This window comes from Dipodomys merriami, unplaced genomic scaffold, assembly GCF_024711535.1.
Source record: "Dipodomys merriami isolate MVZ:Mamm:240054 unplaced genomic scaffold, mDipMer1.0.p SCAF_17, whole genome shotgun sequence".
NCBI lineage: Eukaryota > Metazoa > Chordata > Mammalia > Rodentia > Heteromyidae > Dipodomys > Dipodomys merriami.
In genome coordinates, this window is record NW_027203048.1 from 7,276,250 (window position 1) to 7,302,001 (window position 25,752).

General features: G+C 39.4%; 1 protein-coding gene across 2 annotated transcripts in view; it reads right to left on the reverse strand.

Annotated features, from left to right (window-relative positions):
* The window catches only part of Atad2b (ATPase family AAA domain containing 2B), a 134,446-nt gene that overhangs the window by 90,069 nt on the left and 18,625 nt on the right, over positions 1-25,752 (reverse strand). For both annotated transcript variants that reach the window (XM_070025082.1, XM_070025081.1), the window contains exons 5-11: positions 24,275-24,377; positions 22,570-22,678; positions 21,425-21,541; positions 13,267-13,342; positions 8,663-8,761; positions 6,373-6,484; positions 2,392-2,507 (exon numbers count right to left, since the gene is read on the reverse strand). In XM_070025082.1, coding sequence (XP_069881183.1) covers positions 2,392-2,507; positions 6,373-6,484; positions 8,663-8,761; positions 13,267-13,342; positions 21,425-21,541; positions 22,570-22,678; positions 24,275-24,377 — 732 coding nt within the window. The remainder of the gene's footprint in view (positions 1-2,391; positions 2,508-6,372; positions 6,485-8,662; positions 8,762-13,266; positions 13,343-21,424; positions 21,542-22,569; positions 22,679-24,274; positions 24,378-25,752) is intronic.

The following is a 25,752-nucleotide window of genomic DNA, read 5'->3' on the forward strand; positions in this document are numbered from 1 at the left end:
TGTGCAATGGCTCAAGTGGAAGAGCACTAGCCTTGAGGTGAAGCATGCAGGGAGAGGGCTCAGGCCCAGAGTTCAAGCCCCGTCATGGACCAAAAAAAAAAAGCAAGAAGTGGAGCTGTAGTTCAAATGGTAGAGTACATAAAAGCTCAGGGAAGCACCCAAGCCTAGGACCAGCTCCCTGTAGGGTGAAGATACTGAGTCCAGCCTAGGCAAAAAGTATGTGAGGCCAATCTCAACAAACAAGGTTCAAACCTGTAACCCTATCTACATAGGAATCATCAGTAGAAGGATCAGAGTCCTAGTCTAGCCCAGGGAAAAACAAATTAAGAGAGTGTCTCCTATGTAACCAAGGCTGGCCTTAAACTTGCCATCCTCGCCAGGCACCAGTGGCTCACGCCTGTAATCCTAGCTACTCAGGAGGCTGAGATATGAGAATCACAGTTCAAAGCCAGCCCGGGCAGGAAAACCTGTGAAACTCTTATCTCCAATAAACCACCAGAAGACTAAAAGTGGCACTGTGGCTCAAGTGGTAGAGGACTTGAGTTGAGCTGAAGAACTGAGGGACAGCGTTCAGGCCCAGCTTTCAAGCCCTATGACCAACACACCAAAAAAAAAAGAGAAAAAAAAAAAGCAACCTTGTCATCCTCCCTGCTTCAGCCTCCTAAGTACTAGGATTACAGATAGGCATGTGTCACTGTACCTAGCTAGGTGGAATTGAAGAGGATAACTCATACTTTTAAGTTTCTCCCAATGCTACACTTCTTTGATAGTTTTGAAAAAGAACTGATAATGATTTTTTTTAATTAATGTGAAAGCATACAAAAGATGAGATGTTATTTGGATTTTTTTAAGTCAGGGGCTGGGAATGTGGCTTAATGGTAGAGTGCTTGCCTAGCGTGCATGAAGCCCTATGTTCAATCCCTCAGTACGACATAAACAGAAAAAGCCAGAAGTGGTGCTATAGCTCAAGTGGTGCTGTAGAGGGCTAGCCTTGAGCAGAAGCAGCTCAGGGACAGTGCCTAGACCCTGAGTTCAAGCTCCAGATCTGGCAAAAAATAAAAAAATTATAGGCCAATATTTGATCCATCAGATAAAAATTATTTTCCACATCCTTTAAAACACATGGAAAGCTGGGCGCTGGTAGTTCATACCTGTAATCCCAGCTACTCAGGAGGCTGAGATCTGAGGATCACCATTCAAAGCGAGCCTGGGTAGGAAAGTCTATGAGACTCTTATCTCCAATTAACCACCAGAAAACCAGAAGTGGTGCTGTGGCTCAAGTGGTAGAGGAATCACTTTGAGCTGAAGAGCTGAGGGACAGCACCCAGGCCCAGAGTTCAAGCCCCACAAACAACAACAACAACAAAAAAAATATGGAAAATAAGTCAGAATTTTACCTCAGTAAAAAAAACTTTTTCAATGACGGTATCCATCATTTTAAATACAACAGTCTAATATGTGTATCTTTTATTATGTCCAATCTCCTTTCACAATTTCTCAGCATTTTGTAAAATAACCACCTCATGATCAAATATAATCTGTTCATAAAAGTAACTTATCAAGATGGGAGCTGGTGGCTCATGCCTGTAATCCTAGCTACTCAGGAGGCTGAAATCTGAGGATCACAGTTCAAAGCCAGCCCCGGCAGGAAAGTCCATGAGACTCTTATCTCCAACTGAACAACAGAAAACTGGAAGTGGGGCTGTGGTAGAGCACTGGCCTTGAGCTGAGGAGCAGTATCCAGGCCAAGAGTTCAAGCCCCACAACCAATTAAAAAAAAAAAAAACTTATCAAGATTTCTTCTACTTCAGAAATAATACATCAAGTCAAAGAAATACTCTAATCAATTTATGCTTTCAAAACTAAATGCTATTAAGAAATCAAATTCAGGAAAATCTACAGTCATCCCTCACTATGACACAGTTCATTTATTGCAGCTTCACTGTATTTTTTTTTTAATCTTGCAAAATAACAATAAGAGAGCTGTGATATAGGGAGGGATGACTAATGCTGCTACTTTGCAGATTTCCACTTATTGCGGAGATCTCTGGAACTTAACTCCTGCGATAGGTGAGGGATCACTATATTTGAGGAATCCAGATGTACATTCAGGGTCTGCATGAACGATTTTAGGGCTGCAGATGTACCTCAATAAAAGACCACTTATCTAGCACATACAAGGCCTTAGGTTTAATCTTACCACTACAAAAAAGAAAAAGATTTCATCACGTGCTTAACTATGAAGTTCAAAAAACAAAAATGCCTAAGAAGACAGAAATAAATCCTAATATAATTTCATTCTTATTGTTACTAAAACAATAATCACTACTAATTAAATGAAATTTGACAAGTTAACATAGTACAATAACAAAGATTTAAGTTATAACATACCTTGGAGGTTGAATTTTAAATTTTTCAAAAATTTCTGGATATAAAAGCGGGAATACCACCATCTCCTTTAGAGCATGAATATGATGGCTCAATCCACCTATGCTATCAAACCGCACCTTGAAAAGAAAGAAAAGCCTTGCATATAAAATAATTTCATGTTTTGAGAATTTAATTATTTGTGAGTTTAACAATTCAGAAATATATGGCTTCAGAAGTTTTTTAACTTAACTATATATAAAAATAATTGTACAAAAATAAAGTCAACAGAAAAATGTAAGCTAATATTGGGTTAGATATAAGCTACCATTCATTCTTTTTTGAGGGGGGAGGGGGCAGGGAGGGCCGCCAGTAGTGGGGCTTGAATTCAGCCTATGTGCTGTCCCTCAGCTCTTCAGCTCAAGGCAAGCACTCTACCACTAGGAGCCACAGCACCACTTCCGGTTTTCTGGTGGTTTATTCGAGATAAGAGTCTCACGGACATTCTTGCCTAGGCTGGCTTTGAACCATGATCCTAGGATCTCAGCCTCCTGAGTAGCTAGGATTACAGGCGTGAGCCACTGGCACCCAGCTTTCTCTACTTCTTTTTGTTACAATACTTAAAATGTCCACGATAAATATAATATCACGGAAAAATCTAAACTAGAAATAACAGAGGTTAATTTTAAGAGGAGCTTAATTTTCTTATGGTATCAAATTTTGGTGTGTGTGCTGATCCTGGGGCTTAAAAATCAGGGCCTATATGCTGTTTTGCTGAGCTTTTGTGTTCCAGGGTAGCCTTGAGCCACAGCTCCACTTGTGGCTTTTTTAGTGCTTAACTGAAGATAAAGGCTCACAGACTTTTCTGCTCAGGCTGGTTTTGAACCACTATCTTCAGACTTCGGTCTCCTAGTAGTAGGATACAGGCATGAGTCACTGGTGCCCAGCTTTATGTTATCTAATTTTAAGGAAATTTGTTACTGATTGGCTGTCAAGAGACTCTAAAATAAACAGACTTAACAGAGAAGGATATTGGTTAGCCAAATAAACAAAGATCTTAAGCTATGATATTCAGAAAATGTACTATCTTCTAAATTCTGGATTTTTTATTTTTATTTTTTGGCTCAGTCATGGGGTTTGAACTCTGGGCCTGAGCGCTGTCCCTGAGCTCTTCAGCTCAAAGCAAGCACTCTACCACTTGAGCCAGAGTGCCACTTCTGGTTTTCTGGTGGTTTATTGGAGATAAGAGTCTCACAGACTTTCCTACCCAGGCTGGCTTTGAACCACGATCCTCAGATCTCAGCCTCCTGAGTAGTAGGATTACAGGCGTGAGTTACCAGCACCCAGCTGGAAATACTTAATGCTCTGAATTTTTTTTGATTGTCAATAAAATATTGGATTCTATGACTTTAGACCGCAGTTAAAATTTCATTTTCAAATATATAATTAAGTCTAATTAGGACTGGGAGTGTGGCTTAGTGGGTAGAGTGCCTACCTACCATGCACGAACCCTGAATTCAATTCTTCAGTATCATATAAACAGAAAAAGCCGGAAGTGGCGCTGTGGCTCAAGTGGTAGAGTGCTAGCCTTGAGCAAAAAACTCAGGGACAGTCCCAAGCCCTGAGTTCAAGCCCCAAGACTAGCAAAAAAAAAAAAAATCTAAGCGGGGCGCCAGTGGCTCATGCCTGTAATCCTAGCTACTCAGGAGGCTGAGATCTGAGGATCGAAGTTCAAAGCCAGCCCGGGCAGGAAAGTCTTATCTCCAATAAACCACCAGAAAACCTGAAGTGGCGCTGTGGCTCAAGTGGTAGGGCACTAGCCTTGAGCTGAAGAGCTGAGGGACAGCGCCCAAGCCCAGAGTTCAAGCCCCATGACCGACAAAAAAAAAAAGTCTAATTAATAACTCCTTGTAATACCTATGAGGAAAAAAATATATATATATATATATACTTTTTTATGCAATAATCTTTTCCAAATTGTAGCCCCAAACTATTAACAATGAGAAATATCTACACTGTCCTCTGGATGTTCTATTTTCATGCCACATGCCCAGGATACAATCATCATTCTTCAAAGCAGCTTTGACAATCTTTTTATTAATGACACATATGTAAATTTCTAGCCCAGATACTTCCACCTTAATGCCAAACCCAAATCTTAATGGCAAACCCAAATAACTGCCAATAAGTCACTTCCATTTTCTTTTTTGATGGTTGTATGGCTTGAACTTAGGGCCTGGGAGTTGTCCCTGAGCCTCTTTGTTCTCAAGGCTAGAGTTCTACCACTTAAGCCACAATGTCACCTCCAGTTTTTAAGGTTAATTGGAGCCTCATAGGGACTTTTCTACCCAGGCTGGCTTTGAACCACAATCCTCAGATCTCAGTCTCCTGAGTAGCTAGGATTACAGGCATAAGCAACCGACCACCAGCCCAACAAGGTACTTCTACTTATAGTATGTGACAGATTCCTATATATGTCTACAATTAATCAAACCATCTTCTCCTTTTTTCATTTTTTTGTCAGTCCTGGGACTCGAACTCTGTGCCTGAGTGCTGTCCCTCAGCTCTTCAGCTCAAGGTTAGTGATCTACCACTTGAGCCACAGCACCACTTCCAGTTTTCTGGTGGTTTATTGGAGATAAGGCTCTCAAAGACTTTCCTGGCTGGGCAGCCTTGAACTGTGATCCTCAGATCTCAGCCTCCTGAGTAGCTAGGATTATAGGCATAAGCCACCAGGGCCAGGCTTACATCATCTTCTCCTTTATTCCTTCTGTATGTACTCTACTTCAGATAATGGAGCCTTACATTTTCTATCCAGTCTACCCATTATTGACCTATTCTCTCTCTCTCTCTTTTTTTTTTTTGTCCAGTCATGGGGCCTGAACTCTGGGCCTGGGCGTTGTCCCTCAGCTCTTCAGCCCAAGGCTAGCGCTCTACCACTTCAGCCACAGCGCCACTTCCGGTTTTTTTCTTTTTTGCTTATGTGATGCTGAGGAATTGAACCCAGGGCCTCATCCATGCAAGGCAAGCTCTCTACCACTGAGCCACCTTCCCAGCCCTGACCTATTCTCTTAATCTAGTAACGTATACAATAGCCTCAATTTGTTTCTGTTATTCTGTGAAAACATTACTTCACTAAATTCTGACATGTTTCTTTGCTTCCCTTAAATCCATTAACAACATTATAGTCAGAGTTAATCACATAAAATGCAAATCTGATTATGAAACCAAAAAGCTTCAACAATAGCCTATTGCTTTCCATTGATTCATCATCTGTTCTATTTTATAGTGAATGGAATGAATAAAATTAAAACCCTATATATCATAAGTGAGCAGGGTTCCAAAATATATACATGAAAACAACAATACCAGTCATATCTAGAGTGCTTACTCATGTGGTGCTTTAGAAACAAGAAAAAAAGTGCTGGGAAGGTGGTTCAGTGATAGAGCACTTGCCTTGCATGCCTGAGGCCCTGGGTTCGATTCCTCAGCACCACATAAGCAAAAAGAAAAAAAGCCAGAAGTGGCGCTGTGACTCAAGTGGTAGAGCGCTAGCCTTGAGCTGAAGAGCTGAGGGACAGCGCCCAGGCCCAGAGTTCAGGCCCCATGACTGGACCGAAAGAAAGAAAGAAAGAAAGAAAGAAAGAAAGAAAGAAAGAAAGAAAGAAAGAAAGAAAGGGAAGGAAGGAAGGAAGGAAGGAAGGAAGGAAGGAAGGAAGGAAGGAAGGAAGGAAGGAAGGAAGGAAGGAAACTTAAAAAGAACATGCCAGGCACTCATAGTTCACAGCTGTAATCTCAGGAGACTGAGATCTGGGGACTGAGGTTCAAATCCATCCTGGTCAGGAAAGTTTGTGAGACTCTTATCTCCAATTTCTCACCAAAAAGCTAGCTGTGGCTCAAGTGGTAAAGTTCAGGGACAACACGCAGACCCTGAGTTCCAGCTCCAGAATCAGAAAAAACAAACAAACAAAAAATTACTCTTAAAAAACTTTTTATAAAACTTACTGATTTATCAATGTTCATTGGATCAACATCAGCCAAGCTTGCACCCACTTTCACACGTTCTCGGAGAATACCACTCGTTAAATCTTCTGCTCTGAAGTTCATAGGCAAACATCTGAAATTTATAAAAACACAATAATAGCTTTGAAAGTCTTATGTTTTAATGTCAAAAACTCTACATTTTCTCTTAACCCAGAAACTTTTCCTAAATTTTTGTACTGTATCATAGATATTGCTTATATCATGTATAAAGTGGTTACAGATAAGGCTTTCTCAAAGAAAAATAATATAAATATTTATTGGTATTTATTAGCCTTCTAATATTAGTAAAGAAAATTGTTTTGATGTGCTCTATTTGTAAACATGTACTCACTGTTTTTCTCATTGTTTTCATGGTAATTTTTTTATTATTAAACTTTTAAGTGTCCTATTTCATGAAACAATGTGGAAAATGTATAGATTCTCCTCATTCTCCCTACTATTCTTTCTGCTTCAATCCTGTAAGCTTCTGGTTTGTTTGTTTGTTGCTGGTCCTGGTCCTTGAACTCAGGGGCATGGGCTCTGTCCCTGAGCATCTCTGTGCTCAAGGCTAGTGCTCTACCACTTGAGCCACAACACCACTTCTGGCTTTTTCTGTTTATGTGGTACTGAAGAATCGAACCCAGGGGCTTCATGCATGCTAGGCAAGCATACTACCACTAAGCCACATTCCCAGCCCAATTCTTTTTAATTGACCTAAAACGAAGTTGTTAGATAAAGCAAACAACATTATCAATCTATTTTCCCAAACAGCTCAATTTACTCCAATTTTGCATAATATGAGTGTCTATGTTGGGAACTTGATACTCAGTTTGATAATGTAAGTAGGCTGATCTTTAAGAAATGGGACCTCGCCTGGGACCCTATGGTCACTGGAGCATACTCTCAAAAGAAACACTTCACATTAAGCCCATGTTAAACACATGGTCTCAATCTCTGGCTTCCAGTTCATGCGCCTCCACATCATGGTGATATTTTTCATGATGTAATGCAGTCAGGAAGGCCCTTGCCAGAAACAGCAACATTCAGTTTGGACTTCTAGCCTCCAAATTGTGAGTTAAATAAAACTTCTTTTCTTTATAAACTTTCTAGCCTCTGGAACTTCGTAACAGTACCCAAATATGGGTTAAAACAAGTAAACACCAAAATATACCATAAACCACCTCAAAAAAGTATAGCTTCTATGATGATTATAACTTCACTGATATTGCTCAATCTTAATGTACCTTAAAAATATATTCTCAAAGTAGATTACTGAGGCTGGAGATGCACCTCAGTGGTAGAGCACTTGTCTAGCATGGGAAAAGCCCTAGGTTTAATTCCCAATACCATAAAAAAAAAATAAACAAAAAGGGGTGGGAAGGTGGCTCAGTGGTAGAGTGCTTGCCTGGGTTTGATTCCTCAGTACCACATAAGCAGAAAAAGCCAGAAGTAATGCTATGGCTCTAGTGGTAGAGTGCTAGCTTTGAGCTGAAGAGGTGAGGGACAGTGCCCAGGCCCTGAGTTCAGGCTCCATGACCAACAAAAAATAAAAATAATAATAATAATAATAATAATAATAATAATAATAAATAAAAGAACCTAAAAAGTAGACTATCAGACTATAACAGATTGAAAAAGTTTTAATTCCTTTCATTTAAATTTAGATTTTAGTTAGATAGAACAGAGTGTTTCTAAAGTCCAACTATTCAGGAGGCTGTGACTGAAGGATACTTGAACTCAGGAATTTAATGCTAGCCTGTGCAACAGAAATAGGCTATATGAATGGATAGATGGATGAATGAACAAGTGAATGATTACTCACAGACTGAGTAAATAGAGCAAAGAGTTCTAACGCAAGATTTAAAAGTAGGAATCAAATCAGTATATTAGTCAAGCAAAAAATTACGGTAATTATCACTATTGGCAAAATTCAAGTATAGATAACATGTTAAAAAAAAAAAAAAAAAAAAAAGAGCCAGGTGCCAGTGGCTCACACCTGTAATCCTAGCTACTCAAGAGGCTGAGGTTTGAGGATCAGGGTTCAAAGCCAGCCCAGGCAGGAAAAGTCGATGAGACTCTAATCTCCAATAAACCACTAGAAAACGGAAAGTGGTGCTGTGGCTCAAGCAGCAGAGCACTCGCTTTGAGCTGAAGAGCACAGGAACAGCGCCCAAGCCCAGAGTTCAAGCCCCATGACTAAACAAAAAAAAAAAAAAAAGAATTGTCCTTCCTTTTTCTACAACAGAAATAATACTAAAAAAATTTCACTAACCTGTTCCTTGCTCTTGCCATGCTCTTAGATTTTCTTCTTTCAAAGCGTTCTTCATCAGAAGAAGTGGTATCACTGCTATGAATGGCATGTTTCTTCCTCCTATTGGAAGACAGCAAAAATCTTAAAGCCATTGCAATAGTAAATCATTTTTTCAATTTTTTTTTTTTTTTTTTGGAGCGGGAGGAAGCAAGGGGTAAAGTGGTGGTTTTGAATTTCAATCCCAGGCATCTTCTTCCATTACAAAGCTACAAACAAAACTTGAAATTAGTTTTTTATTTTTTGTTGTTTTTAGTTTGGTGGTGGTGGTGGTGGTGTGGGGCTTGAACTCTGGGCCTGAGCGCTGTCCCTCAGCTCTCCAGCTCAAGGAGAGCACTCTACCACTTGAGCTACAGTGCCACTTCCGGTTTTTCTGGTGATTTACTGGAGATAAGTCTCACAGAGTTTCCTGCCCGGGCTGGTTTTGAACCGCGATCCTCAGATCTCAGCCTCCTGACTAGCTAGGATTACAGGCATGGGCCACCAGCGCCCAGCTTTGAAATTAGTTTTTTTTTAATACAATGTAAGTATCATACCTACAATATCTATCTCAAGACAAAATCCATTCACTAACTCTCTCAGCAAATATTTAGTATCTCTGCCTTCATGTAGTTTACATCTAACAAAGAATAAAAGTAAGTTTTGAGGAGAAAAAATAAAATGAAGAACATAGCCACAATTTTTCAAATATGGTAGTCATACAAAGCAACTCATTAAATTTATTCAATTTTAGAAAATATATCATTGCTTAAATAACAGAATAATAGAAAGAAACCTTGCCACATTTTTTGGGGGGGAGGGGCCTAGGCACTGTCCCTGAGCTCTTCAGCTCAAGGCAAGCCATCTACCACTTGAACCACTGCACCACTGTGAGATAAGAACCTCACAGACTTTCCTGCCCTGGCTAGCTTTGAACCACGATACTCAGATCTCAGCCTCCTTAGTAACTAGGATTACAGGTGTGAACCACCAGTGCCCAGCTTGCTTGCCACTTTTTTAATTCTCTTTTCCAAACAATGAAAATCAGTCTCCAAATTTATAAACTAAATAATCTATAAAACTAAACAAAACCTCCCACTTAAGATTTCTACTGCATATAAATTTCTGATTAAATACATAAAATATTTTTTAATTTAAAAAAGTTTGGGGCTAGGAAGGTGGCTCAGTGGTAGAGTGCTTGCCTTGCATGCATGAAGCCCTGGGTTCAATTCCTCAGCATCACATAAGCAAAACAAGCCAGAAGTGGAGCTGTGGCTCAAGTGGTAAAGTGCTAGCCTTAAGGGACAGAAGTAGGAGTAACTCAACATGTATCTGGCAAAACAGATTTTAAACTAAAATGACACAGAAGAAAAGAAGGCCAATTCACATTAACAAGTGGGAAAACCCAGCAAGTGGAAATAACAATCATTAATATATACATACCAAAAGTTGGTACAACAAGTTCTGGGCTTACAAGCATGGAGAGACTCCAGCACAGTAATGGTGGGAGACTTCAATGTCTTCACTGTCACCAATAGAACAACTCATCCAGATCTGGGTGCCGGTGGCTCACGTCTGTAATCCTAGCTACTCAGGAGTCTGAGATCTGAGAACTGTGGTTCTAACCTAGTCCACAAAGAAAAGTCTAAAAGACTCTTACCTAAAATTAAGCAGCAAAAAGTCAAAAGTAGAAGTGTGACTCAAGTGGCAGGAGCCAGCCTTGAGTGAAAAAGCCAAGAGAGAGTGCAAGGGCCTGAGTAATTCATCCAAACAAAACAATAAGAAAACCTCAGAAACTGGACACCACAGATCAAATGGACTTAACCAGTATCTACAAAATATTTCATCTGGCAGCTGCACAATACACATTCTTCTCGGCAGCCCATAGAACTTTCTCAAAAATAGATCATATTTTAAAATGTAAAGCAAGACTTGGCAAATTAAAATGATCACTTATACTCTATCACACCATAGGAATAAAACTAGAAGAGCACAGAAAATATTCAAACACATGGACACTGAACAATACTTCTTTAAATGACCATTAGGTCACTGAAAAAATAAGTGGAAAAACAAGGTTCTGAGAATTTAATGAAAATGAAAATACAACTAGAATCTTTGGGATAGTGCTGAAAGAAGTTTATAAGTATGAGCACCTACATTTAAAAAAAAAAAAAAAGAAGAGAGAGAGAGAGAGAGATCACAAATAACCTACTAATCATGCACCTGTATCTCCTAGAAAAACCAGAACAGGTCAAATCCAAAATTAGCAGAAATGACGAAATAATAAGAATCACCAGGTGCCAATTTTACTTAGAAGGTTGAGATCAAAGTCAGATTAGACAGGAAAGTCCATTAGATTTTTTTTTTCCAATTAGCCACCAAAAAGCTGAAATGGCTGGCACTGGTAGCTCACGCCTATAATCCTAACTACTCAGGAGGCTGAGATCTGAGGATCGAAGTTCAAAGCCAGCCCAGGCAGGAAAGTCTGTGAAACTCTTATCTCTAATAAACTACTGAGAAAAAGCTGGAAGTGGTATTGTAGCTCAAGTGGTAGAGTGCTAGCCTTGAGCACAAAGAGGCTCAGAGAAAGCAAAAAAAAAAAAAAAAAAGCTGAAGTGGAGCTGTGGCTCAAATAAAACAAAACACAAAAAACTTAGGGTAAGCTGGCACCAGTGGCTCACACTGTAATTGTAATTACTAAGTAGGCTGAAATCTACTTCAAGGCCAGCTCAGGCAGAATAGTTTAATAGATTCTATCTCCAAATAATCAGAAAATTTAAAAAAGCACCAGGTACCAGTGGTTCACATCTATAATCCTAGCTACTCAGGAGACTGAGTTGAGGATCATGGGTTCAAAGCCAGCCCCAGCAGGAAAGTCCATGAGATTCTTTTTTTTTTTTTTTTTTGGTCGGTCGTGGGGCTTGAACTCTTCAGCGCAAGGCGAGTGCTCTACCACTTGAGCTACAGCGCCACTTCTGGTTTTCTGATGGTTTATTGGAGATAGGAGTCTCACAGTCTCTCCTGCCCGGGCTGGCTTTGAACCGAGATCCTCAGATCTCAGCCTCCTGAGTAGCTAGGATTACAGGCGTGAGCCACCAGCGCCCGGCAGTCCATGAGATTCTTATCTCCAATTAACCACCAAGAAAACCAGAAGTAGAGCTGTGGATCAAAATAGTAGAGCAATAGTTTTGAGCAAAAATAGCTTTGGGACAGTGGTCAGGCCCTGAGTTCAAGCCCTTTTACCAAAAAAAAAAACAAAAAACAAAATTTTAAAAGTGCAGGTTTAAGTGGTAGATCACAAGCCTAAAAAAAAGATCTGAGAGGGGGGGAGGGAATTAATTAGGGCAAAAATAAACAAAATTGAGACTTGTAAAATTACTAAAAGAATCAAAGAAACAAAAAGCTGATCCTCTGAAGAAATAAGTAAGGTCAACAATGTCCTAGTTAACCTGACTAAGAGGAAAAGGAATGAGATCCATATTAATAAAATTAGAGACAAAAGCAAAAAGCTGGCACCACTGGTTCACCCCTGTAATCCTAGCTACTTAGGAGGCTGAGATCTGAGGATCACAATTCAAAGCCAGCCCAGGCAGGAAGGTCTATGAGAGTCTTAACTCCAATTAACCACCAGAAAACCAGAAGTGGCACTGTAGCTCAAAGTGGTAGAATACTAGGCCTTAATTAAGATAAAGAGCTCAGGAATAGCACCCAGGTTTTGAGTTCAAGCCTCACAACTGACAAAAAAAAATTGGAAACAAAACAGGGAATGAAACCAAATGACATCCAGAGGATCATAAGGGAATACTTTGAAAAATTATATTCAGATAAACCTGAAAATCTAGAAGTGAATACATTTCTACATCCAGTTTACCAACCAAAATGGAAGCCATTTACACAGATGTTTAACAAGCAATAAGACTCAAGTACTAAATTCTGTAAGACCTTTAAAGAACACCAAGATTAAAATTTTTCCACCAGAAAAAATGTAACGAAAGCTCCCAAACTCATTCTATGAATTCATTATTATACTTGACCCAAAACAGACAAGGACATAACAAACAAATTATAGACCTATCTCTGATAAATAGATAAAAAAAATTCTCAGGCTGGGAAGTTGGCTTATGGTAGAGTATTTGCCTTGTATGCATAAGGCCCTGGATTCGATTCCTCAGTACCACATAAGCAGAAAAAAGCTGGAAGTGGTGCTGTGGCTCAAGTGGTAGAGTGCTAGCCTTGAGCTGAAGAGCTAATGGACAGCGCCCAGGCCCAGAGTTCAGGCCCCACAACTGACCAAAAAAAAAAAAAAAAAATTACATGATCATCTCAATTGATGAAAAATAATGTTTTGACAAAATCAACATCCTATCCTAGTTAGAATCATGCATTTGACATTAGCCTAGGCTATACAATGAGACACTGACAAACAAATGGATGAGAGATTGGAGGAAGGGAAGAAGGGAGGAAGGGAGGAAGGGGGAAGGGGGGAAGTGAAGGGAGGAAAGGAGGAGAGAGAAGAAAAGGGAGTGGAGAGGAAGGGAGGAGAGGGGAGGGGAGGAAAAAGAAAGGAGAGAGACAATCTAACTTACCTGATATGGCTTCTTCTTGCTGGAGATCTGTGAATATCAAACAGTGTATTTTCCCTCTTTTTTTGATGAGCTGGTACTAAAATGAAGAAAAAATGAGAAAAATAGTAATTAATAAATTAAAGGAAGAGAGACTCATGTTCACTTTCATAATAGAACCTAGACAAGTATTTTTAACTTCCAAATTGTTTAGAAGTCTAACAAAAAAATCTATGTTAATATTATTAAACTGAAAATCAACATTCTAAACGGAATTTACTTAATATCTGTGACTGGCTAGACAAAGATTCTTAGATACATCTAGAAAATCATAACCCACAACAAAAAATTGTGGAGAACAGAGTAAAACAAAAATAGGACTGTTGGGGCTGGGAAGGTGGCTCAGTGGTAGAGCACTTGCCTTGCATGCATGAGGCCCTGGGTTCGATTCCTCAGCACCACATAAGCAGAAAAAAAAAGCCGGAAGTGGAGCTATGGCTCAAGTGGTAGAGTGCTAGCCTTGAGCTGAAGAGCTGAGGGACAGCCCCCAGGCCCAGAGTTCAGGCCCCACAACCGGACCCAAAAAATAAAAAATACAATAGGACTGTCTAGCAATCATCAATGTGAACTATCCACATATGAAAACAATACTTAGGGAAAACAGCTAGAGATCATAGTATGTGGCTATAGCGTAATAATAAGAAAATAATCATTGAAGGGCTGGGAAGGTGGCTCAGTGGTAGAACGCTTGCCTTGCATGCACGAGGCCATGGGTTCGATTCCTCAGCACCATATAAGCAAAAAGAAAAAAGCTGGAAGTGGCCCTGTGGCTCAAGTGGTAGAGCACTAGCCTTGAGCTGAAGAGCTGAGGGACAGCGCCCAGGCCGAGTTCAGGCCCCACGACCAGACCCAAAAAAAAAAAAAAAAAAAAAGAATCATTGAAAAGGTAGGAAGGAAGGTTTTACATTACTCACATTACACCTCTCCCAACTTAGATGTGTAAAGAGATTTATTCCACTTGGAGGACAGAGATGTAACTAACTATAGGACTTTGCCTTTATCCTCAATACCAGCCCACCACAGTAAAGCGGTATCCATAGACTTCCTCCTCTCATCCCTAGACATCAAGACACATTGACTTACCCAATCATGGAAATTTCCAAGTTGGAAATTCTTAACTATTAGGGGATGGCCTCAAGGCCCATCCTACAACATTGCCAATCAACTACAATAGCCAAGCATTTTGAATAACCAATGAATAACATAAAAAACTACTCTGAATAACAGGAAGGCTTTAGCAGTTATGAATTTTAGGCATACTCTAATGTTGCATTAACCTTAGGAGCCATGGGCTTTTGTTGCACCTCAGTGCAATACTAGCCTAAGTGGCCATGGGATTCCAGCCCAGCATTGTGTCTGGTGGTCTGGAACTTAGGGGCATAATCTACAACAGTTATAGCAGCCAGGGACAACACTAAACAGCCTGCCCCAAAAAAATTTCCACACAAGGATATTTCCAGAAAGTCAGATTATAGAGATTTGAAAAGTACCAATTGGAAAGCAGTATGGCAGGGGCTGGGAAGGTGGGTCAGTGGTAGAGCGCTTGCCTGGCATGCATGAGGCCCTGGGTTCGATTCCTCAGCACTACATAAGCAAAAAGAAAAAAGCCGGAAGTGGCGCTGTGGCTCAAGTGGTAGAGCGCTAGCCTTGAGCTGAAGAGCTGAGGGACAGAGCCCAGGCCCAGAGTTCAGGCCCCACGACCAGACCCAAAAAAAAAGAAAAAAGAAAAAAGAAAAGAAAGCAGTATGGCAATTCCTCAAAAGAGTCCACATAGAGCTCCCCTATGACCCAGCAATCCCACTTTTGGGCATTTACCCAAATGATCGATCACAAACAAGACCATACTAAAGCTACCAGCACAACTATGTTTATTGCAGCATTATTTACCATATCTAAGATGGAACCAACCCAGATGCCCCTCAGTAGATGAATGGATCAAGAAAGTGTGTGTGTGTGTGTGTGTGTGTGTGTGTGTGTGTGTGTGTGTGTGTGTGTGTGTGTGTGTGTGTGTGTGTGTGTGTGTGTGTGTGTGTGTGTGTGTGTGTGTGTGTGTGTGTGTGTGTGTGTGTGTGTGTGTAAAATGGAATTCCATGCTTCCATCAGAAAGAATGACATCACCCCACTTGTTAGGAAATGGAAAGACTTGGAAAAAATTATATTAAGTAAAGTAAGCCAGCCCCAAAGAAACATAGGTCCCATGGTTTCCCTTATTTGCAATAACTAGTACATGTCTAAGACAAGCAGAAAAGGTCAAAAGCTAAGTACATATGACCAGATAAGATGATGTTAAGTGAAATGAACCCCAAGATAGGGACACAAATGTTTTTTTTTCTTGCTATTGTTTCTAACGTATTTATAATGTACCATGTGATTGTTTTGTTTCTTTGTATGTTCCTCTCCGACAGTATAACCCGTTTTCACTGTATTTGATATCGGTGTCCTGCATCTTGTCTATACACTTCTCTAATTTGGGGAGGGGAAGAGAAAAAACAAAATGCTTAAATAGGGATGCAGGTTGACCCATTGAAACAATGAGATGTACAAGACATTATGTTGAAAAACGAACTTTACAATTTAGGTGGGGGGGGGGGTGTAGTTGTGAGGTGGGAGGGAAGGGAAGGTAGAGGAAAAACAAAGGAGGAGGCAACAATGCTTGATAGGAAATGTACTTATTACCTTGCTCATGTAACTGTAACCCCTCTGTATAGTATTTTTACAATAAAAAAGTATTAAAAAGTACCAATATGCACATATCAATGTACAACCACAAAGATCAAAACAAATCAAAAAAATACCAGCAAATGGACAAAGTATATACAAAAGTGATTGACTTTAAAGACACAGAGATATATAAGCTGCCTGAGAGAATCTGAAGGTAGTTTAATAAATTTGAAGAAAATATAAAGAAACAATTCATTAGAATGAGCCAAACAGTAAATGATAAGAATAAAAAAAAACAAAAATTGAAGTAATTTGTAAAATGTCAAATTCTGAAGCTGAAAAAAATGGACAAATTGAAAGGCAATAGAGTATCAGTGGCAGAACTGATCAAGAAGAAAAAAAAATCTGAGTTTATACTTATTATTACTATAATTAGTATTGAAGTACTAGGGTTTGAACTCAGAGTTCTCATACTTGCTAGGCAAGTATTCTATTATTTGATCCTCTCTACCTGCCTAGAATCTATAAATTCAAAGATAGACTATTTGGACAGCATCCAAAGAGTACATGTATGAGCCACTGTTGTTCAAGGAGTAAAAAGGATAAAAGATAAATAGAAAGCTTACATACATTAAAATAATTATTCAAGCCTCAGTGGGCTCATCTCTATATTCCTAGATACTTAGGAATCTGAGATCTGAGGACTATGGTTCAAGGCCAGCCTGGGCAAAAATTAGACTGTTATCTCCAATTAAATGCCAGAAGTGGAAGTATTGTTCAAATGGTAGAACTCAGGAAAACGATGAGACCCTGAGTTCAAGCTCCAGTACTATTACAAAAAGCAACATAACATAACATAATGTAGTAATAATAGTAATAGCAGAAAACTTTCAAAAACCCATAAAGAGATATTATCGGGTATTGTGAGGGCAAATATTATCAATCAAATTCAATCCAGACCATCCCAATGGATACTATAATCAAGCTAGCAAAAATCAATGACAATGAGATAACTCTGCAAGCCACATGAGAAAAGACGTAAATTACGTATAAAACAGTTGCATTTACATTTGGCAGCAGACTTCTCAACAGGAATCTTACAGAGTACAATAATATATTCTATATGCTGGAGGGAAAATACTGCCAGTCAAGAATATAGAACCAAAAACCGATATCCTTGAGAAAAAGAGATGCAATCCCAGGCAAACAAAAGTGGAAGAATTCATCACCACCAGATGTCTTCAAGGAAATGTTAAAATAAGGTCTTCCAAATATAGCAAAAGGTCTCTAATAAGTAACACAAAACATCTGGAAGTATAAAATTCATTAGCAGGGTTAGGAATGTAGCTCAGTAATACAGCCCTTGCCTAGCTCTGAGTTCAATTCAAAGAATCAAAATAATGTTATAATAACAAGATATTTTAATAAGCATTACAGTAAACTATAATAGCTACATTAATAATAAAAAACTCATCAATTGACCCTGCATTCCAGACACTTGAGCCTGATCACTGAGCTGACTGGTCACTAGTCACCAGAACGATCATATATAATTAAAGGTTTATTTTCTCCATGCTATATTCTACTCTATTCTCTAAGTTTGTATCTCTGCTTTTATGTAGGTAATTATTTACCTTCTTTGATATTATACTCATTATTCCTTTTCTAGCATAAGTAAAAAATTTGTACATTTTATTAAAAATATAAGTTGGAGATGGGTAACTAGGAATCAAATCCATGACTCAGGCATGCCATCTACCTCTGAGCTAGATTCCAGCTCCAATATAAATTTATAAACCTGTAAAGCCATTAATATACTGCTTTTTTCTATTTCATATAAATTGATGAATGCAGAAGATAATTCTGTTGGGCTTGGAAGGTGGCTCAGTGGTAGAGCTCTTGCCTTGCATGCATGAGGCCCAGGGTTCGGTTCCTCAGCACCACATAAGCAAAAAGAAAAAAGCCAGAAGTGGTGCTGTGGCTCAAGTGGTAAAGCACTAGCCTTGAGCTGAAGAGCTGAGGGACAGTGCCCAGGCCCAGAGTTCAAGCCCCACGACCGGACCCAAAAAAAAAAAAAAAAAAAGAAGATAATTCTGTTGAATAAAATAAGCCAGACACAAAGAAAAAGAACTAAAACTTCCTTTATACATTTTTTTGTTGGTCAAGGGGCTTGAACTCAGGGCCTGGGCACTATCCCTGAACTCTTTGGCTCAAGGCCAGTGTTTTACCACTTTGAGCCCCAATGCCACTTCCCATTTTCTGATGCTTCTTTAGCTCAAAGGTAGTTCTCTACCAGTTGAGACAGTGCTAATTCCAGCTTTTTCTGAATAGTTTATGGGAGATAATTGATGATAATTGCAAGAATAAATTGGGGCTGGGAAGGTGGCTCAGTGGTAGAGCGCTTGCCTTGCATGCATGAGGCCCTGGGTTCAATTCCTCAGCACCACATAAGCAAAAAGCAAAAAGCTGGAAGTGGCCCTGTGGCTCAAGTGGTAGAGCGCTAGCCTTGAGCTGAAGAGCTGAGGGACAGCACCCAGGCCCAGAGTTCAGGCCCCACGACCAGACCCAAAAAAAAAAAAAAAAAAAAAAAAATCTATCATCATAGGTGAATATCAGAACAATCATGCTGAATGAAACCCAAAAATTGAATATACACTCTTTCATTTCATTTAAACAAAATTAGAGGAAATATGAGCTAATCCAAAGTGACAGAAAACACAATGGATCAATGAACACCTAAAAACAGAGGAGAAAGCACCCAAAAAGGGAAGAACAGACTATAAACAGGAATGAGTTAATCTGGGGAACTGGGAACTGATTAACATGGTCATTATGGTGATAGTTTTATACGTATATACATATTACAAAAACTTGGCAAATTATAGCTTTGAACTGTTTTTCAATTTTAGCTTTAAAAAAAGAAATCTCTGGGCTGGGAATGTGGCTTTAGTGGTAGAGTGCTTGCCTACCATGCATGAAACCCTGGGTTCAATTCCTCAGTACCACATAGACAGAAAAAAACAGAAGTGGCACTGTGGCTCAAATGGCAGAGTGCTGGACTTGAGCAAAAGAAGCTCAGGGACAGTGCCTAGGCCCTGAGTTTAAGTCTCAGGACTGGCAAAAAAAAATTCCTCTGTACATCATCTTTATAATAAAAAAAAATTTTTGAAGAAAGGAAAGAAATCTAGGACAATAAGCTGGGAAGCATTGTTTACTGCCACAACGTATTTCTCTCATTAATAACAGAACTATCTGCAAAAGTGACTTTTAACTAGAGGTGAGGGATGTCTGCATACTTGGGGAGCTTCTAGAGAGAACTCTGATAGACTCCTATCAGGGTCTAGCAGAGCTTAAAATTTTAGAGCTTAAGATTGTGAGTAGAAACAAAAACCAGGTTCAAGCTGGTTACTGGTGGCTCATGCCTGTAGCCCTACTTAAGAGGCTTAGATTTGAGGATTTCAGAAACCAAGGCAGCCACATCTGAGGCTTTTATCGTCAATAACCAGCAAAATGCAAGCATAGCTCAAGTTGGTAGAGCACCACCATGAACAGAAAAAGTTAAGTGAAAGCACAAGCTTTGGAGTTCAACCTGCAATACCAATGCTAAAAAACAAACATGTAGGTTCTTTTTTTTTTTTTTTTCCAGTCCTGGGGCTTGAACTCAGGACCTGGGCATTGTCCCTGAGCTTCTTTTTTGCTCAAGGTTAGTACATACCACTTGAGCTATAGCACCACTTCTGGCTTTTTCTGTTTATGTGGTACTGAGGAATTGAACCCAGGGCTTCATGCATGCCAGGCAAGCATTCTACCACTAAACCACATTACCAGCCAACACCTAAGTTCTTAAAAACAGTATGGTAACTGGGTACTAGTAGTTCACACCTGTAATCTAGCTACTCACGAAGCTGAAATCTGAGGATCATGGTTTAAAGCCAGCCCAGGCAGGAAAGTCAATGAAACTTTTTTTTTTTTTTGGGGGGGGGGGGGTCCGGTCATGGGGCCTGAACTCTGGGCCTGGGCACTGTCCCTCAGCTCTTCAGCTCAAGGCTAGCACTCTACCACTTGAGCCACAGCGCCACTTCTGGCTTATTTTTCATTTTGCTTATGTGGTGTTGAGGAATCCGAACCCAGGGCCTCATGCATGCAAGGCAAGCACTCTACCACTGAGCCACCTTCCCAGCCCCGTCAATGAGACTCTTTTTTTTTTTTTTTTTTTTTTGATCCAGTTGTGGGGCCTGAACTCTGGGCCTGAGTGCTGTCCCTCAGCTCTTCAGCTCAAGACTAGCATTCTACCACTTGAGCCACAGCGCCACTTCCGGCTTATTTTTTCTTTTTGCTTATATGGTGCTGAGGAATCGAACCCAGGGCCTCAGGCATGCAAGGCAAGCACTCTACCACTGAGCCAACTTCCCAGCCCCGAGACTCTTATTGCCAATTAATCACCAGAAAACCAGAAGTGGAGCTGTGTCTCAAAGTGGCAGAGTACTAGCCTTGAGCAAAAAGAGCTCAAGGACAGCTCCCAGGCTCTGAGTTCAAGTCCCATGACCATCGTGGGGGGAGTGGGGAGGAGGACATGAAAAGGAGGCAGACAAGTCACACATATTTCTAGGCATAATGGTTCATACATGTAATCTCAGCACTTAGGAAAAAGGAGGAATTAAGGACAGCCTGGACAATGTGGAGAGATATTATATCAAAAATAAATAAATAAGTAAATAAATAAATGCATATACATATACAAACGTATCTCTCTCTCTCTCTCTCTCTCTTTCTTCTATCTATCTATCTATATATATATATATGTACAGACCTGTGTATATATGTGCATAGGTAGGCATGTGTATATACGGGTTACTCAGTAATGGAGTGTTTGCCTAACATACACAAAGCTGTGTTAGAATGTCAGCAACACAAATAGAAAAGTGGTTGCCAAAGGGATAAAGGGGAGGAGAAAGTGCTATATGTAATTATATAGTTCATATATGTAAATATATAGTCCATATATTATAGTAACACATGCTATATTTTAATTTACTGCTGGTACCATGTAATTTAACCTTCTTTTAGTTTCATATGTTTGCAAAGAAGTATAATAGCAAAAGATAAAGAAAACTTACAAGAATTTTTGTTCTTTCAAATTCAGTAAAAATAGTTCCTTACGAGTTTTGCCCAAGATGGTCTTGAATTTCTGGGATCAAACAGCCTCAGCTTCAAATTAACTGAGCCTAAAGGAGTCCACTATTGAGACCAGCAAAATCTAGTTATTTATTTATTATTTATTTTGTGTGTATATGTGAATAATTGGAAATAAGACTCTCATACACCTTTGTGCCCAGGCTGGCTTCAAACCGTGATCCTCAGAGCTCAGCCTCCTAAATAGGTAGGAGCCACCCAAAAGTATATAGTTCTAAAACATAGTAAGCCACTCAACTACAGAACTAAAGGAGCTAGAACAACCTACCTATAGGAGGTGCTTGATATCGATCCACAGTTTTTCTTTGTCGCAAATTATATGGCCTATCATTTTCTTCTCCTTCTGCTTCTTCAACTTCTATATCTCCATCCTCCTCCTGAGATTCTAGTTTTCCACATATGAAAAAGAAAAAGCACTATTTTAATCCACAAGGACCAGTCCCACTCTAGAACTGAGTATTAACATTTAATCCAGTAAAAATCCTACTTTCTCTAACATTCATAGTTTTTCTTTTCAATCTCTAAATTTAAAATCTAAATAATCAGTCATAGAGACTATGGGTAGCAAAACAACCTTCTAATTACAAGATGCCTAAATACAAAAAGAGGCCTTATTTAACAAGCAAATAAGCCCATAGCAAAGCCATTTAATAGTAGATCACTTAAGATATACCAATGGCTAATAGATTATAGTGTATAATGATATATAATGTGCAATTAAGCAGTTTTGCAAATAAAGAAAATTAAAATTCAGATGTCAAATGAATTTAGATTATGTAGAATTACACAACACTAACATAAAAAACAAAAATAAAAACCTGGCCAGATGCTGGTAGTTCATGTTTGTAATCCTAGCTACTCAGGATGCTTAGATCTGAGGATTACAGTTCAAAGACTTCCCAGGTAGGAAAGACTCTTATCTTAACCACCAAAACCCCAGAAATGGAGCTGTGGCTCAAGTGGTAGAGTGCTAGCCTTGAGCAAAAAAGCTCATGAACAGCACCCAGGCCCAAAGTCCAAGCCCTATGACTGGCAAAAATAAAAAAAATACCCAGGCACTAGTGTATCAAAACCTGTAATCCTAGCTATTCAGGAGGCTGAGATCTGAGAATCAAAGTTCAAAGCCAGACTGGACAGGAAAGTCTGTAAGACCCTTTTCTCCTATTAACCATCAGAAAACCAGAAGTGGCACTATGGCTCAAAATGGTAGAGCTCTTACATTGAACAATAGAGCTCAGAGACAATGCCCAGATGCCAAGTTCAAGCTCCAGAACTGAAAAAAAAAAAATCACCTGCTCAGTAATATTATATATTACATACATTATATGCATGTATTATATATATATATAAAATATACATTTTTAGTCTCCCATCTGAACTTTATAGTATTTACTTCAAATATATTTTACAAACCTTCTTCTTCACCCTCAGTAGAAACCTCATGATGATTCTGTATCCCATAACTATTTCTTCTTAGTGACTTTCTTCTCCTTTTTACTCTTGAATACATATCCATGTTTTCCTTTTTAAACAAAGAAAACTTGTCAAATATTAACATGGCATTTATTTTGTGCCATATGCAATTTTCACTAAGCAACATGTACTCAATAAAATTTATTGACTACCTATTTGAAAGGCACATATTCCTGATAATGGAGCTTTCTACTCAATAAATGTAAAGAATAAAAGAAGGGGCTGGGAAGGTAGCTTAGTGGTAGAGTGCTTGCCTTGCATGCATGAGGCCCTGGGTTCAATTCCTCAGCACCACATAAACAGAAAAGGCCAGAAGTGGCTCTATGGCTCAAGAGGTAGAACTCTAGCCTTGAGTTGAAGAGCTAAGGGACAGTGCCCAGGCCAGAATTCAGGCCCCACAACCAACCAAAAAATAATAATAATAATAAAACTCATAAAATATTAAAACCATGTGTCATCAATATATTTTCTTTGAAACAAAGTATAGCCTACTAGGAAGGAATAAGTCAGGTTATTGTCAAATAAAATAAAACATGTCAGGCACCGGTGGTTCATGCCTGTAATCATAGCCACTAAGGAGGCAGAGATCCAGAGGATTATGTTTCAAGGCTAGCCCTGGCAAAAAAGTCCAGAAGACTCCAACTCCAAATTAACTAACAAAAAGCCAGGCTGAAAATGTGTCTCAAGTGGTACTAATCAACAAAGCTAGCAGAGCACAAGCCATAATAAACTAAAGTACAAAATACCCTAGAATTCGAAGAATGGAAGACTGGCACACATACAAAGATTCAAATCAAAAGAATTACAGAGGAACTGGGAATGTGGCTTGGTGGTAGAGTGCTTGCCTAGCACACATGAAGCCTTGGGTTCAATTCCTCAGTACCACATAAACAAAAAAACAGAAGTGGTGCTGTAGCTCAAGTGTTACAATGCTGCCTTTGAAAAAGCAGCTCAGAGACAGTGCCTAGGCCCTGAGTTCAAGCCCCAGGACTGGGGGGGGGGGGGGGGGGGGGGGAGGGAGTGACAGAATTGTAAAGATTTTTAATTTTTTTTTTTTTTTTTGGTCTGGTCGTGGGGCCTGAACTCTGGGCCTGGGCGCTGTCCCTCAGCTCTTCAGCTCAAGGCTAGCGCTCTACCACTTGAGCCACAGCGCCAATTCCGGCTTTTTTTCTTTTTGCTTATGTGGTGTTGAGGAATCGAACCCAGGGCCTCATGCATGCAAGGCAAGCACTCTACCACTGAGCCACCTTCCCAGGCCCCTTAAAGATTATTTATCAGGCAAAAATTTAGATGGTCTGTCAGGGAAAGTTGTAGCAAGAAGAGAATTCATGAAAGAAAAGTTGGAAGATGCAACTCAATAGAGTACTTGCCCAACTTGCATACAAAGTCCTGAAAAGCCCCAATGTGTGTGTAAAGGAAAAAAGGAAGAAAGAGAGAAAGAATTTGAAAGAGAGAGAAGGGGAGGGGAGGGGAGGGGAGGGCAGGGCAGGGCTGGGCAGGCAGACATTAAAATCTTAAACTAAGTTGGAAATGAAGAAACAACTATTAATTTTAAAAATCCAACTACTGCACCTTCTTCTTTTAAATTGTTTCAAACTCAAATTCTTTTAAAACTTACAAAAGTTGTCATAGCTAAAGTACTCACAAATTCTGTATCTGTCCACATTCTAAGCCGTTCTACTTCCCCTGATCGACGATTCCGTCTGATGTTAATGTTGTCCATTTCTTGTAATACAGCTTCAGCAGTGCTAAAATCATATTTAAAAACCAAGACTTAGCCAGGTACCAGTGGCTCATGCCTGTAATCCTAGCTACTCAGGAGAGTGAGATCTGAGGATGGCCATTCAAAGCCAGCCCGGGCAGAAAAGTCCATGAGATTCTTATTTCCAATTAACCACCAGAAAAAACCAAAGTGGCACTGTGGTTCATGTGGTAGAGCACTGGCCTTGAGCTTAAGAGCTCAAGTTCAGCACCCACGCCTATAGATCAAGTCCCACTCCAACCAAAAAACAAAAAAAAAAGGCAATAGTGGGATGATACAGTTAAAACAGAAAAGGCCAGAAGTGGCACTGTGGCTCAAGTGGTAGAGCTCTAACCTTGAGCATACAGAGGTTCAGCCCAGGCTCTGAGTTCAAGGACCAGGACTGGCAATAATTATAATAATAATAAAGCCAATAAGGTCAGCTGGACAGATAATTTTAGAAATGAAACATTTACCAAGTCTTTATCCAGTCTTTGGCATTCTGTTATCACAGGAAAAAAAAAAAAAGGTAAGAAAATATATTATCTGAAAGTGGCTCAGTGGTAGAGTGCTTCCCTTGCATGCATGAAGCCCTGGGTTCAATTCCACAGCACCGTATAAACACAAAGTCTGAAGTGACACAGTGGCTCAGGAGGTAGAGTGCTAGCCTTGAGCTAAAGAGCTGAGGGACAGCGCCTAGGCCCAGAGTTTAGGCCCCACAACCAACAGAAAAAAATAAAAAAGAAAATATATTATCTGAGAATTTACAAAAAAAAAAAAAAAAGCTAAGTAACTCAATCCTACATATCCATGGCTTAAAACACATTCAATTTAAAATCTTGACTGAGCATTATATGTCAATAATGGAACGTAACGCTGCTTAAAAACTGTCCAAAACACAATGTTAAATGAGCAAATACCAAAGGATTATGAAGCTTGAATAAAATTATTTTATATTATCCACGAGCTTAAAAGAAAACTTATCTATACAAATTATATTAACTCTACTGATCTGACTAAAAATCTAACAATTACTGCCAAACGGGAAACTCAAACTAAGTTTTAAAAGAATTATATTTATTGTCAAGTCAGTGTTCAAATGTGTTTCTTTTTTTTTTTCTTCAAATGTGTCTTCTTAAAAGTGAAATTAAGCCGGTGCCAGTGTCTCATGCCTACAATCCTAGCTACTCAGGCTGAGATCTGAGGATTCAAAGACAGTCCTGGCAGAAAAGTCCCTGTGAGACTTTTATCTTCAATTAACAACTCAAACCAAAACAAAACAAATGGAAGTGGTGCTGTGGCTAGAATGCTAGCCTTGAGCACAAAAAGGCTCAAATACAGCACCCAGGCCCCAAGTTCAAGCCCTGTAACCAAAAAAAAAA